The sequence below is a fragment of the Castor canadensis genome, chromosome 12 (assembly GCF_047511655.1).
Source record: "Castor canadensis chromosome 12, mCasCan1.hap1v2, whole genome shotgun sequence".
In the NCBI taxonomy this organism is placed as follows: domain Eukaryota; kingdom Metazoa; phylum Chordata; class Mammalia; order Rodentia; family Castoridae; genus Castor; species Castor canadensis.
Window position 1 is genome coordinate 20,989,246 of NC_133397.1, and position 18,038 is coordinate 21,007,283.

General features: G+C 36.0%; 1 protein-coding gene across 1 annotated transcript in view; it reads left to right on the forward strand.

Moving 5' to 3' along the window:
* Window positions 1-18,038, forward strand: part of Ncoa1 (nuclear receptor coactivator 1) — a 238,200-nt gene that overhangs the window by 172,276 nt on the left and 47,886 nt on the right. Inside the window, 3 exon segments of the mRNA XM_074049293.1 lie at window positions 4,890-5,037; window positions 6,313-7,639; window positions 12,584-12,764. Of these exon segments, the coding sequence (XP_073905394.1) occupies window positions 4,890-5,037; window positions 6,313-7,639; window positions 12,584-12,764 (1,656 nt within the window).

Consider the following 18,038-nt stretch of genomic DNA (forward strand, 5'->3'; position numbering starts at 1 on the left):
AGGAACTGTTTAAACTAGGAAAAGGTTCAGGGAGGTATAGATAGTTCGGAAGAGGTTCCTGGGTTCAGTTCTGAGCCGTTATTTTAAAGGAAGGTTTGGGTCAGGATGCCTCCCAAGGTTCCTGATAAGATAGATTCATGTATGCAGTGTTAAACCAGATTTCTTCAGAGACTGCAGTCTAAGACATTTTCTTACAGAGAAGTTTGGAAAATGTAAACCTCGGTTTCACAAGATATTAATAGCTGTAACTAGGAAATAATGTATCATGCTTAATTAAGTTTGGGAAATACTTCAGTCTCCTGCTTTTGAGGATCCACAAGATATGTTTAAGGTATTTAAGTTTCCAGAAAGTTCTATAATAAAGGTGTCTTGTAAAGTTTTTTACTTAGACTTATTTTTGCACAGAATACTTTTCCCCTAACACTCCATCAGCAGTTATGGAGAGTACTAATCATGAGAAGTGCTGGGCGATCCAACCCACAGAGCAGTCCTATGAAAGTTTTGTTTACCTATTTACAGTGATAGATCACCATTCTTGTATCTGAAATGTCCATGATAGACTATATGAAAAAGTAGGCTAAGAAAGCACAGCATATATAGTATATCACCTTGTATGTCGTTCTATGTCTCCAATTCTAGAAGATTAACCGTTGATCTCTGAGTGCTGGGATTACAAATGACTTTATCTTTAATTATTCTTTGCTTATCTTTTTATTACCTTATAATCACAAAATAAACCTATTTGCATTTTTTAATAAACATCATGAGCAGAGTTAGAAATTTACATTATCAAGAGGTTTGCAAGTATTGCTATAAAACATAAGTACTCATATTAATGATTAACCAGAATGTTCTTTGAGGCTTGTGTAATGTAATTAACTCCATGGTCCATATAACAGAGTTAACTGAAAATCTTTTATGTCAAACTTTGTTGAAAAATTTAAAATATGAGTTTACATTCCTCTTGTAGAAACTTTAATACATAGAATAGAGTTTACTCATTGGTAATTAGAAATCCTAGAACATCTAGTAGTAATTTTCTTCTTTACCTAATATCAATTTTTGAGATCCTACATTCTTTCTGCATATATCTAGAAAAACACCAGAAAGAAAAAAAGCTCTACCAGCATTGACCTGTAGTACCCTGCCACACATTTTATACCTGCTCATTTAGTTAACATCACTAAGGCATGCTTGTTTGAGTTTATTTCACCACCAGATTGGTAGGGATCAAATTCCCAAATAGCTCTATTTCTATAGCCACTGTGAAGGGAAAATTTAATGTTTCCTTTGTTCTGTAGCTCAATTGAGGCCTATTCTAGGAAGAATCAAAACAAAACAAAAACAGTTGTATATTAAGGTTTTTTGGAGGATTTCTGGCATGTCAGTAACACCCTTTCAGTTATATCCCTTCTCACTTAATGTTCTAAAACAGTTAGAAATGGATCAAGAAGACAGAGATCAAGCCAGACTTAATTACATACCTATAACCCTAGTACTTGAGGAAGAGGCAAAAGGATGGAAGTTTAAGGCCAGCCCAGGATACATAGTAAGACTTGGTTTAAAAAAAAAAAAAAAAAAACGAAACTAGAAACCAGAGATCAAAATACTAGCTGTCCAGATGACAAAACTTAGATCAGTAACAAGGCCAGAACCTCTGATCAAAACAGAATTCCAAACCTAAACCTTGAAACCCACTTAAGAGGAAAATTTGAAGCATAGATGCTTATCCAACCAAATCTGTAAAACAGAGTTGGTACATATCTCTTAATTCAAAGTATCAGTGATGGTTAGACACAATTGAAGCTATGGATGTAAATGGTGTTTAGATATTGTCTAAATATGTGTGTGTTTCAGGACGCTTGTACTTTGGAAACTGCCTATGTGTTTATTTTTTCTTCAGTGGTTATTCAGGAAATATTCATTCAAAACCTACTATGTACTAGGGTCCATGATAGATATTTCACAATCCATCTTAGTGATGAGTAAACTGAGTTGAGATAAGGTTAATTTGCCTAAGTCCTAAACTTGTTAATAAGGTCAGGACTAGATCTGACTCCTAGGCTTATTGTTTTCATTGACACATGCTACTTCTTCATCTGAACAATCAAGCACCAGAATTTTAGATAACTATAAAGAATCTTACTGCGTTCTAATTAATTAAGGTTTTAAGGGCTGGGCGGGGATGAGGCAGCAGCTGAGTGGTAGAGCACTTGCCTAGCATGTGCAAGGCCCTGGGTTTGATCAAAAAAAAGAAAGAAAAAGGAGGAGAAAAAGGAGTTGTTTTACTGTATTGAATGTAACCTCTTTCTCATTTCAAAGGATAGCTGCACGAATTACAGTGTGCTTAGTTTTATTCCATGTATTATCATCTAAAATAATTTAAATTGAAAACTGAAAGCATGATCCTTTCCTTATATTAAGTCCCCCAAACTTCAGATTTTTATAAGTTTAAATATAGTCCTATATCTTTAAGCAGCATAATTAGCCAAAAGATTATTGATTTCCTATAATTTGTATTAAACATCTTAAGCTACCCATATTAGACCAAAATTTCTAATTATTTCTCACTTTATAGGGTTTATAAATAAATAAATTTCTTTTCATTAATTTTCATTACAAAATTAAGTCTTAATTTCAATAAGAATAAAAACATAAATTGAGATGTAAGTATTTGAGAACATAGCTAAAATTGAAAATCTGTTCTTTGAAGTTATAATAGTTGAGCATATGTCAATATTAACCTTGTAAGATGAGATTTAAATTGAAGATTAATCAGCCAGCACATACAGATGATTTTATTGCAAAGTTTATTTCAAGATTCAATGGAGAGTAGAAAATAAAAATGGAGCGCAGTAATAGCCCTTGCTTATTCTAACTAGTAAAGAATAATAAATACATTAAAAGGGTATGGAAGAGGGCTAGTGGTAAAGCATCTGCCTAGCAAGTGTAAGACCCTGAGTTTAAACTCCAGTACGACGAAAAACACAAACGAATATGGAAGAAATGTTTGATAGTAAAAAGTAAGGTTGAAATGCAAAGTGAAAGTTCAGAGCCACGCTGTTCAACTTGCTAGCCACTTGTCACGTGTTATTGAGCACTTACCAGTGTCCATTGTGACTGAGGAAGCCAAGTTTACATATTATTTAATTTTAAATAGCCACACATGGCTATTGGTACTATCCTAAATAGTGCAGCAAGGTAGACCATTCACTGAGTGATTTCCAGCAGAAATCAGGAGATCCTGAAGAGAAATAAGCATGGTACAGACATGAATAAAATAGTATAAGTAAATATCATGAAATAGATTATCTCCTCTGGCCCTATGTGTATCTTTAGCTTTATCATCTCATGTTAATAATTTATTTTAAAATGCTACCTTTTTGGTGAAAATAGATTGTTAGGTAATAACAGGTGGAATTGTTAATATAATTTTAGGAATTACTGTAACAAATTTGCTTTTATCCTTCCACAGAAATTATCAGTGTTCATTGAAGATTCTTTTTCTTCCTTTATTATTTCATTAGATACTAAATGTCTCCATGAATTATATTTGGCAGTGACTTAGTTGCAGTTGCCATGTAGGAAAGAAATGTGGTTGGTTGGGCATATAAAATCTTAAAGCTTTCAATTAGGTTTATACCCTACTTTTGGTATTTAGGCAGATTTACTATAGTATAGATTTATAACAGATTCTACTTTCTTCAGTTGATACTGGATACCTAATACAATAGAGTATATCTTCTGTTTCTTTCAAGTAATATGTAGCTGCAAAACTTAGTTGATCATTTTAAGTCTTTTTTCATGTTACTTAACATGTAATTAAGCCACGCATTTTGGTGTATACATGTAATTCCATCACTTGGAAGGCTGAGGCAGGAAGGTCTCAAGTTTGGCTACATAGTAAAACCCTATCTAAAAAAAAAAAAAAAAGCAGAAAAGAAAAAGAAAATGTTAGTTGAAGCCCTTTCTAGAGCTAGCATTTATCAGACTAAATTATAATAGTCATTTGCAGTAGGAATTCTTATGTTTTAGTGGATATGATTTTTAACCTTTATAGCTGAATCTATTAAATTTCTATTAAAATATAATTCTATTGTATTACTAAAACATCAGTGACATTTTATTAATAGTCTGAAATAGCCTTTACATACTTAATTAAGTACTTACCTTGGTGATTAGAATTTTGCCTGGTCTTAGTAAAACTTTAAGACAGAAATAAATGATGTTATTTATAAAATTATTTGACTGCCTTAACCTAGTTCTTGTTCCTTTTATTAGTAGTAATTGGTTTTATCTTAACTTGCCTACTAAACTTCAAAAATTCAAACATTAATATGTCTGTATACATATATATGATAATTTGTCAAATGGGACCGTAGTGATTCACTTTACTGAGTGAAAGTTTAAATTTGAATAAGGCACTCTGCAAGCCAATCAAAACTTAGATGATTTTTTTAAATCAGCCAGGAAAATTCTGAAAATAAAGCTTGTTAAAGATAACACTAAAAGTGAAGAAAAGAAAAGTACTTCCTTGTTCTTAATGGAGACTTAATACATTTGAAGAGTTGTCCTATTATAGGGAAAGATTCAAATGGATGTTTTCCTAGCTTGGAGATTCTTCATAGTCTTCATTTATGTGAGGTTGTACCCATTCAAGTATGACTAAATTAAAACTTGTCATCAAGTGCTATATTTGAACTGGAATCATTTCGCACCCCCCTCAGATACCTGTTTTGTCTGAACTATTCTGTATTTTGAGTCTGAGTAGGCAGCAGTTGGGAGGGCACTTTTAATGAAGTTTTTGGTAGAAATAGGCCTGGTAACTCTCCTTTGCCCAACGTTCAAGTGTCAGAATTTTAACTAGGTTTCTCTTTTGTTTGAAACAGTGATGACTCGTGGTACTGCCTCCAGCCCATCTTATAGATTCATATTGAATGATGGGACAATGCTTAGCGCCCACACCAAGTGTAAACTTTGCTACCCTCAAAGTCCAGATATGCAACCTTTCATCATGGGAATTCATATCATCGACAGGTACTACTTATTTGGAGAGCTTCATATGAAATAAGTCAGTTCACATATCCTTCTTAGAGAAAATTTTTATTCTCTTGATGGCTAAAAAACAAATTCTAACTTAGATGTAAGAGTAGTATAATGACTATATAATTAGCATATTCATAGTGGATTTAGAGTTTTGTCACCAAATAGCTTTATTATTCATAAAGGGAGACAGAAAAGGTGAGGCTGAAATGTGGTTTTTAAGGAGTGAAAACAAAAAATTTACAACTTTCTGTGACCTTATAGTCTTAGGTTTCAGAGTTCGTTAAGATTGTTATGTTTATTTTTTAAAGAGTTTGTTTTCATTAGGACTAACTTTATGGCTCTTGAGTTCAAGTTGACAGTTTCTCACAGAAACTAAAAATCACTAAACTATCAACTTGACATTTTTTAATATTACTGCCTGTAATTTCTTTCCTTCTCTAAATAAAGTTTTATGCTAGTATACATAGTAAATTCACTAAACTATTCTTTTAACCAATGATTTATTCAAAATCCTGCATTTTTCCTGTTAAACTTTAGCATTAAAAACAAAGACATTTTCTCTCACTTCATCTTTTCTTCATCTGATATTTTTTGCTTATTGGAACATGGTAATGGCCAGTCACAAATTGTTGTCGTAATTATGAATCTGAGTGAAGAGCTAAGTGAAAACCTGAATTCTATGTTCTGTTTTTTCTAGTTTTAGTTGAAATTGTTTTTGTGAGTGGAATTAGCACTTTTTTTTTCATATCGTGATTTCTCTTTCAAAACATCTGCTATGTCTGCATGTCACCCTTCTTAATTTTCACATCAGTGACATAGTATTTTCCTTACCCAGTCTTCCTCTTTTTGGAGTTGAAATACTTAAAAGCTGTAGCAGGAGTCATGAATATGTGCTTTATAAACAAAAGCATCAGAAGTTTCTCTTTAACCAAAAGTATTATTAAAATATGAAATTAATTCGTATTAAGTTTAGAAAAGCAAAAAAGTATATCTATTGCATTTTTCCTAATACCAAGGAAGATTTCTTTTCAAATAACAGGGACTGTTATCAAATTTAAGACTCTGTAAACAGTTTTCTTAGGAATTAGTGCTGACATTTCACAATAGTACTGACCGTCTGCTATTTTTCCTTAACTTGAGGTATACAGAAGCTCTTTACTTGATAGCTTACAATATTAATGAGGTTAATGGTCTTTCTTATAATAGCATCATATTTGAACAGAAACAAATGAAGATGGTTGAATAATAATGTCTTTTTCCCCCTAGGGAACACAGTGGGCTGTCTCCTCAAGATGACACTAATTCTGGAATGTCAATTTCCCGAGTAAACCCCTCAGTCAATCCTAGTATCTCTCCAGCTCATGGTGTGGCCCGTTCATCCACATTGCCACCATCCAACAACAGCATGGTCTCCACCAGAGTGAACCGCCAACAGAGCTCAGACCTTCACAGCAGCAACAGTCATAGTAATTCTAGCAACAGCCAAGGGAGTTTTGGATGCTCATCTGGAAATCAGATTGTAGCCAATGTTGCCTTAAACCAGGGACAGGCAGGTTCCCAGAGCAGTAATCCCTCCTTAAACCTCAATAATTCTCCTATGGAAGGTACAGGAATTTCTCTAGCCCAGTTCATGTCTCCAAGGAGACAGGTTACTTCTGGCTTGGCAACAAGGGCCAGGATGCCAAACAATTCATTTCCTCCAAATATTCCGACATTAAGTTCCCCAGGTGGCATTACAAGTAGTACCTGTAATAATAATAACAACCGATCTTATTCAGGCATCCCAGTAACATCTTTACAGGGTATGAATGAAGGGCCCAGTAACTCTGTTGGCTTCTCTGCCAGTTCTCCAGTCCTTCGGCAAATGGGCTCACAGAATTCACCTAGCAGATTAAACCTACAACCAGCAAAAGCAGAGTCCAAAGATAACAAAGAAATTGCATCCATTTTAAATGAAATGATTCAATCTGACAGTAGCGCTAGTGATGGCAAACCTCTGGATTCGGGTCTTCTGCATAACAGTGATAGACTCTCAGATGGAGACAGTAAATACTCTCAGACCAGTCACAAACTGGTACAGCTATTGACAACAACTGCAGAACAACAGTTACGGCATGCTGATATAGATCCAAGCTGCAAAGATGTACTGTCTTGCACTGGCACTTCCAACACCACTTCTGCTAACTCTTCAGGTGGTACTTGCCCCTCCTCTCACAGCTCGTTGACCGAGCGGCACAAAATTCTGCACCGGCTTTTACAGGAGGGTAGCCCTTCAGATCTCACCACTTTGTCTGTGGAGCCTGATAAAAAGGATAGTGCACCTACTTCTGTATCAGTGACTGGACAGACCCAAGGGAGCTCCAGTATAAAACTAGAACTGGATGCTTCAAAGAAAAAAGAATCAAAAGACCATCAGCTCCTGCGCTACCTTTTAGATAAAGATGAGAAAGATTTAAGATCAACCCCAAACCTGAGCCTGGATGATGTAAAGGTGAAAGTGGAAAAGAAAGAACAGATGGATCCTTGTAACACAAACCCTACCCCAGTGACCAAACCTGCTCCTGAGGAAATTAAACTGGAGTCCCAGAGTCAGGTTGGTAATTCCTTGCTTCACAGAATGATCGATCATTCCTTGTTATTTTTTGTTTTTTACTTACTCTACTGCAACTGTAGATCAAATTTGCGTCATGCTATTTTGTCTTATCTTTTCAGGATATACTGAGCAGTTAGTATCAATGGTTATAAAATCATAGGATGCTCTCAAACATTCTCTTTAGAGCGTTACAGGACCACAGTGTTAAGTGGCATTCTAAAAAAGTAGATTTTTCTTTCTATTAAAAAAAAAAAATCAGATTTCACATCTTTGAACATTTTCAAAAATGCTTTCCCTGCCCCTTCCCCCTAACTCCACAAATCCAGCTCTGGGTTAGAACCTAGAAATCTGCATTTTAAAGAAGCTCTTCAGAGAAAGCTGATATGTAGCTAAGTTTGGGAGTCTGATATAAACAAAATGGGAGAGAAAATGTGAAGAGTTAGACAAGACTACCTGGTTAAAGCATTTTCTTTTTTATTTTTTTATTATCATTGTACTGGGGGCACATTATGACATTTACAAAAGTTCTTACAATATATCATAGTTGAATTCCCTCCTCCATCATTGTCTTTTATCTCCTGTTTCCCCCTTCCTGGAATAGTTTCAACAGGTCTCATTTCTCCGTTTTATATCTTCCCCCCTCCCTCTGGTACCAACCACATGGACAGGACCTGTTTTGCCTTCCTGTTCTCTGCTTTTGGAGAAAAAAACAAAACAAAAAAACAATACTTTTGTTTGATTAAGATAGCTATGCAGTGTGTTTCATTGTGACATTTCCATGTCTATATGTGTTATAACCCAAATTGGTTCATCCCTTTTATTTTTCTCTTTTCTGCCTTAGTTCTCTTTTTATGATTTCAGCAAGTTTAAAAATTCTATATTCATTCTTGTATAGGAAGTACATTAACCATATTCATCTTCTTAACTTTCTTCTTTTACCCTTCCTCTCCTGTTAGTTACCTCCCCTTAGCATGACTTGTTTTCATAATGTTGCTTGTATTTGTATTGGGTCTGTTATTCCACATACGAAGAAAAACATGTGGCCTTTGGCTTTCTGAACCTGATTAACTTTACTTAAGATAATGTTCTACTGTTCCCATCCATTTACTTGGAAAAAAACAAAATTTCATTCTTCTTTATGGCTGAATGAAATTACATTATATATAAATACCAGATTTTCTTAATCTATCCATCAGTAGTGGAGCATCTTGGCTGTTTCCATAGTTTAGCTATTATAAATAACGCTGCAATAAACATGGGTGTGCAGGTGCCTTTATTGTAAACTGACTTACATTCCTTCTGGTATATCCCTAGGAGTAGTATTGCTGGATCATACAGCAGTACTATTTTTAGTTTTTTGAGGAGCCCCCATACTGTTTACCATAGTGGTTATACTAATTTACATTCCCATCAGCAGTGTATGAGGGTTCCTTTTTTCCCCACATCCTCACCATCATTTGTTGTTTGTGCTCTTGATGGTAGCTATTCTAATAGGAATGAGCTGGAATCTTAATGTGGTTTTGATTTGCATTTCCTTTATGACCCAACTTCAAACTATACCACAGAACCATAACAAAAAAACAGTATAGTACTGGCACAAAATACACATGAAAACCAGTGGAACACAATAGAAGACCCAGATGTGAATCCACATAGCTACACCCATCTGATTTTTGACAAAGACATCCAAAACATAAGATGGAGAAAAGACAGCCTCTTCAACAAATGTTGCTGGGAAAACTGTATATCTGCTTGCAGAAAACTGAAACTACATCCATGTCTTTCATGCTGTACAAGTATTAACTCAAAGTGGATTAAGCACCTTAATAAAAGGCCTGAAATTTTAAAGTTGATACAGGGGTATTGTGATACCTCCACAGTGTTGCCCTTTTTTGCTCAGTATTCCCTAGTCTACTCACAGTCTTTTGTGCTTCCAAATGACCTTTAGGGTTGATTTTTCAGTCTCCACGATAAATGTCATTGGGATTCTGATTGGGATTGCATTGAATATGTGAATTGCTTTTGGTAACATAGCCATTTTCACAATATTTATTCTGCCAATCCATGAGTATGGGAGATCTTTCCATCTTCTGTAGTCCTCTTTGATTTCTTTCTTCAATGGTTTATAGTTTTCATTGTAGAGGTCTTTTGTGTCCATTGTTAAGTTTATTCCTAGGTACTTTTTTGAGGCTGTCATACATGGAATTGTTTTCCTATATTCTTTCTCAGTCTGTTCATTGTTGGTATATAGAAAGGCTTCTGATTTTTGTAAATTGATTTTGTATCCTGCTACTTTGCCAAAGGTGTTTATAATGTCTAGGAGTTTTTCATTGGAGTTTTTCAGGTCCTTTACCTATAAGATCATTTCCCATTTCTTCATTGGCTCACTGATTTTTGAGTTTAGTTTTTTGAGCTCCCTATGCATTCTGTCAAAGAATGCATATACATGGCTGCCAAAGATTTTCTTCCATTCTGTGGGCTGTCTCGGTTGAAGCATTTTCTAGGGTTGCTTTTCTCATCTTATTCTAACCACCCTCAACAGAATAGAGGGACTTGAATATTCTGTATAGCAGAATATTATCTTTATTTAACATGCCCTGAAACAGAAGTAAATAAAAATAAACCTTTTAATAAAAGAGTCTAGATGAGAAACCTCTGTGTTTAGGTTGAGGTAGAATTGGTATGAAAATTAACAGGCTTATGAACTCTTAAGGAATATAAGGGAAAAAATGGTCCCTCCCCTTTAGGAGTTTCCACATTGTTTGAATATAGAATAGAGGCATTCACACAATAGCTAACAGTGTGTTTACAATGCAGCTTATCAACAAAACTCTCCACTGAGAAACAAGATTCACACTTAGTTTCTTGAAACAGTTTGATTTTCTATCCTCATCTCACAAAAGTCTCTCTCTTCCTCCAGGCATACTATATTCACACAGAAGTCTTTGTTCTTCCTGGGCTAATTCATGTCTCTCTGAGCATCTCCTGCCTTACTCTCCTCTCTGTGCATCCTTCACAAACCAACTCTTCTGGCATCTCTCAAAGCCTTCTCCAAATAACCCTAATCAGACAGCTCCTTTCCGCTTCTCACAGGCTCTGTGTTGTCTCAATTTACAATCTGTAGTAACATTATTTTGACTGTTTCTTTATATGTATGCTCTTTGATTATAGGCTAAGGCTCATGTTTCTTGGTACAACAAAACTGGTAACATTTTTTTATGCAGAATACAACTTTAAATAATAACTATATTAAAACTCTCTCTTTAAAATTAACTTTAAAAGTAACAGCTTTACAAAATAATGCCATTGTGTTTATCATATATTCTGGTACGTCTGTTTTAGTGCCCACATGCATGCATTTCTGCTGAGTTTATACATAGAATTGCACTATTGTAAGATATGCATACACTCATCTTTAGTAGCTAATGCAATTTTCTACCTGCTAATGCTTGGTATTGCCAATCTTTTAAATTGAGCCATCCCAGGCCATTATAGGTAGCTCATCATTTTAATTTGCATTTCTCTGACAAGTGTTCTTCACTCATTTGGATATCTTCTTTTGTAACTTGCCTCATCTAACCTCTTGCCTATTTTTGTAAATGTGTTATACTTTGCTTATTGACTTTTATAAGAGTTCTTTATGTACTTCGGATATAAATCCTTTATTGAGTATTTATTTCCATATGTTGTCTCCATACATTGGCTTGCCTTTTTATTTTCTTAGATACTATTGTTGAAGAAGGGAAAATTTTCATTTTAATATAGTTAAATTTGCCTTTTCCTTTATGGTTAATACTTTCTGCATACATGTAACAGAAGACATGTTCAGAAGTGTTCATGGGAGGCAAGGTAGCTCATGCCTATAAAAATCCCAGCTACTTGGGAAGCTGAGATTGGGAGAATCATAGTCCAAGGCCAGCCTGGGCAAAAAGCACAAAACCCTAACTGAAAGATCAACTAAAACAAAAAGTGTTGGGGACGTGGCTCAAGATAGAGTACAGGGACACACTCAGCCTTGAGTTGAACACCCATTACCACACACACACACACACAAAAATAAACCTTCATAGAAGCTTTACTTGGATTAGCAAAAACTGTAAAGAAGCCAAAACTGCATTATGAAGGAATGGATAGTTGTGGTGTGACATATTCACACAGTAGTATGTTACTCATCAATGAAAGAGAAGGAGCTACTGCTACATGTGATAATATGTCTGAACTGTAAGAATGTAAGTTTGAAAGAAGTCTGACATTTAAAAAATGCCTTTGCAGAAATTTTTGTTCAATTAAGTGAGACCAGATAGAGATTTTATGTTAATTAATTATATTAAAGTAATCATATTAAAATGCTATTGTAAATAAAGGCCAGGTTTTTTCATACATAACCTCAGACAGATATACAGATTCCCTGGTAAGTCTAGAAGATATATTTGTTGAATCATTAAATGCTTAAATGGGAAATGACTTTTCCGAGATTTTTGAAGTGAGTACACTGGTGTGTTTTAAACTTTCCCAAACTTTTTAAATCATAAAAAGATACAATAATGTAAATTTAAAGTAAGTCATTTTACAAAATCTCTTAAACTGTGACAGAAAAAAAAAATCACAATGCCATTGCTTTCCAGTCCAGTCTTTTTCCAATATGCAAATTTTGTACCGATATGTATTAAATAAATATTATTATGGCTGGGGACATGAAGTCTAATAAATATTACATGTATGTTATATCCTGTAGCATATTAACATTTTATCATAAGTATCCAGTTTTTCCCAGTGTAATAGGTTACATAATTTCAAAGAAACCCCAGTCATTCTAATTATTTCTCCTTTTTTCATTCTCTCATAGTCACATTTGGTTCATAGAGTTTAAAAGAACAACTTTTTTTCTGTGTTCTTGCAGGTATAATATGAAATACTTTCTCTAACTTTGGTTTCCCTTCTTAGTTTACAGCTGAACTTGACCATTTTGATCAGTTACTGCCTACACTGGAGAAGGCAGCACAGTTGCCAGGCTTATGCGAGACAGACAGGATGGATGGTGCAGTCACCAGTGTAAACATCAAACCGGAGATCGGGCCAGCTTCACTTCAGTCTACTACTGCCAGACCCACTTCTAGGCTGAACAGTACGTGTTGAGGCAACACTCCTTTTTTTTCCTCCCTGTGGAACTTGAGTTCAGGGCTTTGCACTTACAAATTAGGCGCTCACAAAACAGGCACTCTACCACTTGAACCACGCCTCCAGTCCATTTTGCTCTGGTTATTTTTGGAGATGGGGGGGTGTCTCATGAACTATTTGCCCAGACTGGCCTCAAATCATAATCCTCCCAATTTTAATATCCCAAGTAGCAAAGATTACAGGTGTGAGCCATCAGTGCCTGTGACTGTCAAAAACAAAACAAACAAAAAACAAGTAGATACATGAAACAGTTCTTTCCAGACAATAAGCAGTGAGAAACTTGTGAGAAGGGAAACAAGGTGAGCGCTCCAATCAGCCCAGCCTCTCCCTTCCTTTCCTTTCCTTTCCTTTCCCTTTCCCTTTCCCTCACTCTTTCTTTCTTTTCTTTCTGTCTTTCATGGTACTGAGGTTTGGCAGTGCTTGCCAGGCAGGCATACTCAAGCCACTCCACCAACCCTGTTTCATATTGGGTTTTTTCAAGTTAGGGTCCTGCTAACTGTCTGCCTAGGCTAGCTTCAAACCATGATCCTCCTGATCTCTGCCTCCTGAGTAGCTAGGATTATAGGCATGAGCCACCAGTGCCTGACAGCCTAGACTTTTTCTTGGAGACATTTACCAAACCAAGTGCAAGTAAGAGAAACCCAAAATGAGCATGGATCTCTTACTGAACTGACAACACCATGATCAGAGCTCACTGTGACTGGGGGCAGTTAGGACTTACTGAGCAGAGTGCTGGAGAAGAGAAGGATATATAGAAAAAGAGCTGAAGAAATTTGTACAAAGGTCCCTTTGACTCTTTGGATGAATAGTATACTATGAATAGAACAGTTTCTAAGAAAAGAACAACTATCAGCAAGCTATGAGCTGAACAACCAGAACCTACATAGGATTGGTCTACCAGTGAGAGTGGTAGAGCTTTCTAAATATGAAGCCCTTACCTTAAGAATAGATTTATTCTAACCTATATATCTCAGAACTCACTGCAAAAGCGGAATTGGATTGATGAGACACTGAACTGATCCTAGATGACGGTTTATAGATTCATGGATTTTGTTTAAGATGTATGTTTAAAAGAAGAAAATTTTTTTTTTAAAATCCTTCAGAATTGAGGGTTGTGGCTTGTATGGCAGAGTGCCTCTCTAGCAAGCACAAGGCCGAGTTCAAACCCCAGCACTGATAAGCAACTAAATAAATACAGAAATGAACAAGTACACAAATAAATACATAAATAAACAAAACAGAGCTGAGGGGGCTGGGACTGGGGACAGACAGCTGGCCTAGCGTTCAGTTCATGAGGCCCTGGGTTCCATTCCCAGCATTGGAGGATAACCAAAACAGGAAGGGGAAAAAAAAAAAGAATAGATTTATTCTAAACTAAGCATATATCTTGATCTCAGGAGGCAGGAGAAGCTAATATGAGGCCAGCCTGGACATAGTGAGATCCTATCTCAAAAGCAAAGCTTTACTGTACACCTGCCCTAGCAAACCTTAAAAACAACTCTCAAAAGGATCAAGTTGATATACATGTAAAACTATTACCTTAGAGAATGACTCTCAAATAGTCTTTAATGAAGACACCAAAACTCATTCACCTAACAATGTAATGTTCATAATTTCCAGAATCAAATAAAAAAAAATCAATAAACACATGAAGTAGTAAAAAACTGACCCATAACCAAGAGAAAAAAAAATGGTTAATAGAAACAGATCCAGAAATGACAGAGGTGTTAGAATTAGCAGGAAGATTGTTTTAAATAAATATATTTGAGGACTTAAAGGAAAATATGAACATAATAAGGAAAGGATGAGCTGTAAAACTACATGAAAAGCCAGATAAAACTAGTAGAGCTGAAAAATGCAGTATCTGAAATGAAAAATTATTGGGTGGTTTAACAGCAATTAATTAGACACTGCAGGAAAAAAAGAGCAGTGAATTTGAAAACATAGTAAAGAAAAACTATTCAAAGTGAGAGAAAGAAAAAAGACCAAAAGATAGCAAGAACCTCAGTCACATATGGGAAATATCAACTAGCCTAATATGCCTATAATTACTCTAAGATATTTCATAATCAAATTACCTACACAAAAATTTTTAAATCCATGGTCAAAACAAAAACCTTAGAAACAAACATGGGGCTGGGGATCTAGCTCAGTGGTTGAGTCTGCCTAGCATGCACAAGGCCCTGGGTTTGATCCCTAGTACCACACATTGTCAGATAAGCAGTAGTAGAAAAATGGTCTCTTATACCTATTATTGAAAATGAAATAAAGATGAAAAAGATATAAAAATAATGTGAGATGAGCAAAGATAAGGAAACAATTGACTTCTATATCCAGTTTCATTCAGAAATACAGTTGAAGTAAACATGTTTCCAGAGCTGAGAAAATTTGTCACCAGCCGACTACACTATTCTTGAAGCTAAAAGAAAATGAATAAAGTTGAAATCTTTCATCTTCATATAATGGTGAAAAGAACTAGATATAGTAAAGGTACAATTAAATGGAAATTTTTTTCATTTGGACAGTTTTCTTTAAATGAGAAAAAAACTGTTTAAAGCAAAAATAATAACAGTAAGTTATGTAACATGTAGAAATAAAATGTTTGCCAAATATTTGAACAATAAATGGGATAAAAGAAATGAGTGTTCTGTTCTTCTGTTTTACATAGAGTAGTTTTATAGTAGAGACTAGACTGCTAAAACTTACAGATGCATTTTTAATAGAAAAATGTTCTATAAGAATCATGATCCTATATGAAGAAAATAATAGTGATAAAATCTTGTGAACTGGGCTGTTTTTTAATTCAGTTTCTATTGAGGTGAATGGCTCTTTTGTCTCTCCTGAGATTTCCCTCACTGAATATAGATCCATACTTTTACATGTGAAAGTATGTAAATAGGCTAGATTCCCTTGCACTTTATGCTGCTAAGTTTACAAAGACCAAAGGCATAGAGGGGAAGGTAACCAGGAAGGTAAGGGGAAGACAATAAATGCGGACATCCATCCACAATGTTTAGGCAAAGGCAGGAAAGAAAATAATACAAAGGCAGGAAATAAGTTGGGTACAAGAAAGGAAAAAAAGAATTAAGGATTGGAGAAGAAAACAAAAGAAAGGAAAAGAAAGCTGAGAAAAAAAAATACACCGACATATAAAGGGAAGGAGAGTCACTTCTGATTCTCTGCCCAACTCTAGCCCCTAACCTGTGTATCACTACTGTCACTACAACCAAAGGTAAAAGAAATAAGAAAGAAAACATGAAAATCTTTTTTTTTCTTTTTCTTTTATTATTCATATGTGCATACAAGGCTTGGTTCATTTCTCCCCTCTGCCCCCACCCCCTCCCTTACCACCCACTCCGCCCCCTCCCTCTCCCCCCCACCCCCTCAATACCCAGCAGAAACTATTTTGCCCTTATTTCTAATTTTGTTGTAGAGAGAGTATAAGCAATAACAGGAAGGGACAAGGGTTTTTGCTGGTTGAGATAAGGACAGCTATACAGGGCATTGGCTCACATTGATTTCCTGTGCGTGGGTGTTACCTTCTAGGTTAATTCTTTTTGATCTAACCTTTTCTCTAGTACCTGTTCCCCTTAATCTTAAAGATAAAGTAAAAATACTAAAAAATATAGTAAAAAGAAAAAAAAAGATGAAAGAATGAGATGCTTCTTTCTAGGTCCTCTAATATTGGGGTGTAGTGGGTTGTAGCAGGATTCTGTTCTAGTTTCTCCTTGTACTCACTTTGGCAGCAGGTATACGAAACTTAGGTTTTCTTTGTGCCTATTATACAGATTGGTGCTGTCTGTGGCTGGGTGCCTGGCCAGTCAAGGGGATGTTGTCATTGTCAGGCTGCATTCACTTTAGAAGTTTGCCTTCTTCACATACTGGGCTCTGTTGCTGGACCCATTGAGTTTTGAGGCCTGTAGGCTGGTAGGTTCCCACTTGCTCTAGCAGTCCCCCAGTTTGTGCACTGAGAGGTAGCAAACATCTAAGCTAAAGATATACCCTGCGTAAGTCAGAGAATAAGAGAAGCAAACAGAGCACTGGACAGGGAAGACCAAGGGAATGAAAACTCTCCCTTTCTCATCAGGGCTTTCAGACCCTGCAGAAGGGAAGAAGCTGCAGAAATTGAGCTGCCCAGACCAAGGCAGCTCCCCAGAGACCAAACAATCCATTGACCACAAGCTTGGACCTCTCAAGTCCTCATAGGCAATGGCGCTCGTTCCTCACCACAGATTTAGGGCCACTGACAAGTACCTGGTGCTTAAATTTAGCAGGTCTGTGTCCAATCCTCTCTTCTCCATGACTGTTTCTTGTAGCCCTAGACACTGTGGTAGAGTGTTCCCAGGCTCCCTGACTTGTGATTATTCCTTGTTTTCAAGTCCTTGGAGCAGCTCAGGTTCAAATCATAGGCCTTTTCTCAAGGTGGCTGGCTATTGCACTCTGAGATAGGAGGAACTATGTGATGAATTTCTTCTGCAATGCTAGCCTCCCATGCAGAAGGAGTCACTATCACACCAAATCCTACACTGGATTTAAGACCTAGAACCTTGGATTTCTCCTGTGGCTAGGACTGTCACTCTGCTGTCTCCAGGGCTGCCTGGCTTTCCTTGTGTTTGAGGCCTCCACTTTTTCCTCCCCCACTACACACACACATAAACACCCCTGGGGGGCCAGAATTGGAATTGCAGACTGTTTCTTACTTTTCTCTACATTGACTTGCTGTTCCTTCTGTGTTTTTCAGCTGTCTTGTCACCTCCTTCTTAATTCTTCATGCTCGTCCTCTCTTTCTGTCCTTGAAATATAGACTCTCCTACTTTTTATGAATGTATTAGACCTTTTAATCTGTGTAATGATATTATAATTACCTCAAGGTTCATCCATTTTCTGTACTACTCTTTTTTTTCTTCAAAATTTGTTTATGTTAAACTTCCTATCTCTCTTTCCTGCAAATTAGATAGTGAATTTTGGCTCTCTCTATATATGACCGAAAAAAAACCAATAAAAACAATACTGGTAGCTATCATGTTTCTTTAAAATGAGAAGCCATTTTCCCCTGGCAGCGAATGTATTTCTGATCATAGAAGCCCCATTTCTCAGTTGTTGAGAGGGAATAGGACTTGCTAATAGGAGAAATCCCATGTGGGAGCCCTTGCACCAACTTTGGGAGACTTCCCAGGCAGTACTCCCACTATGAGTCACAAATTCACCATTTTAATCCCAT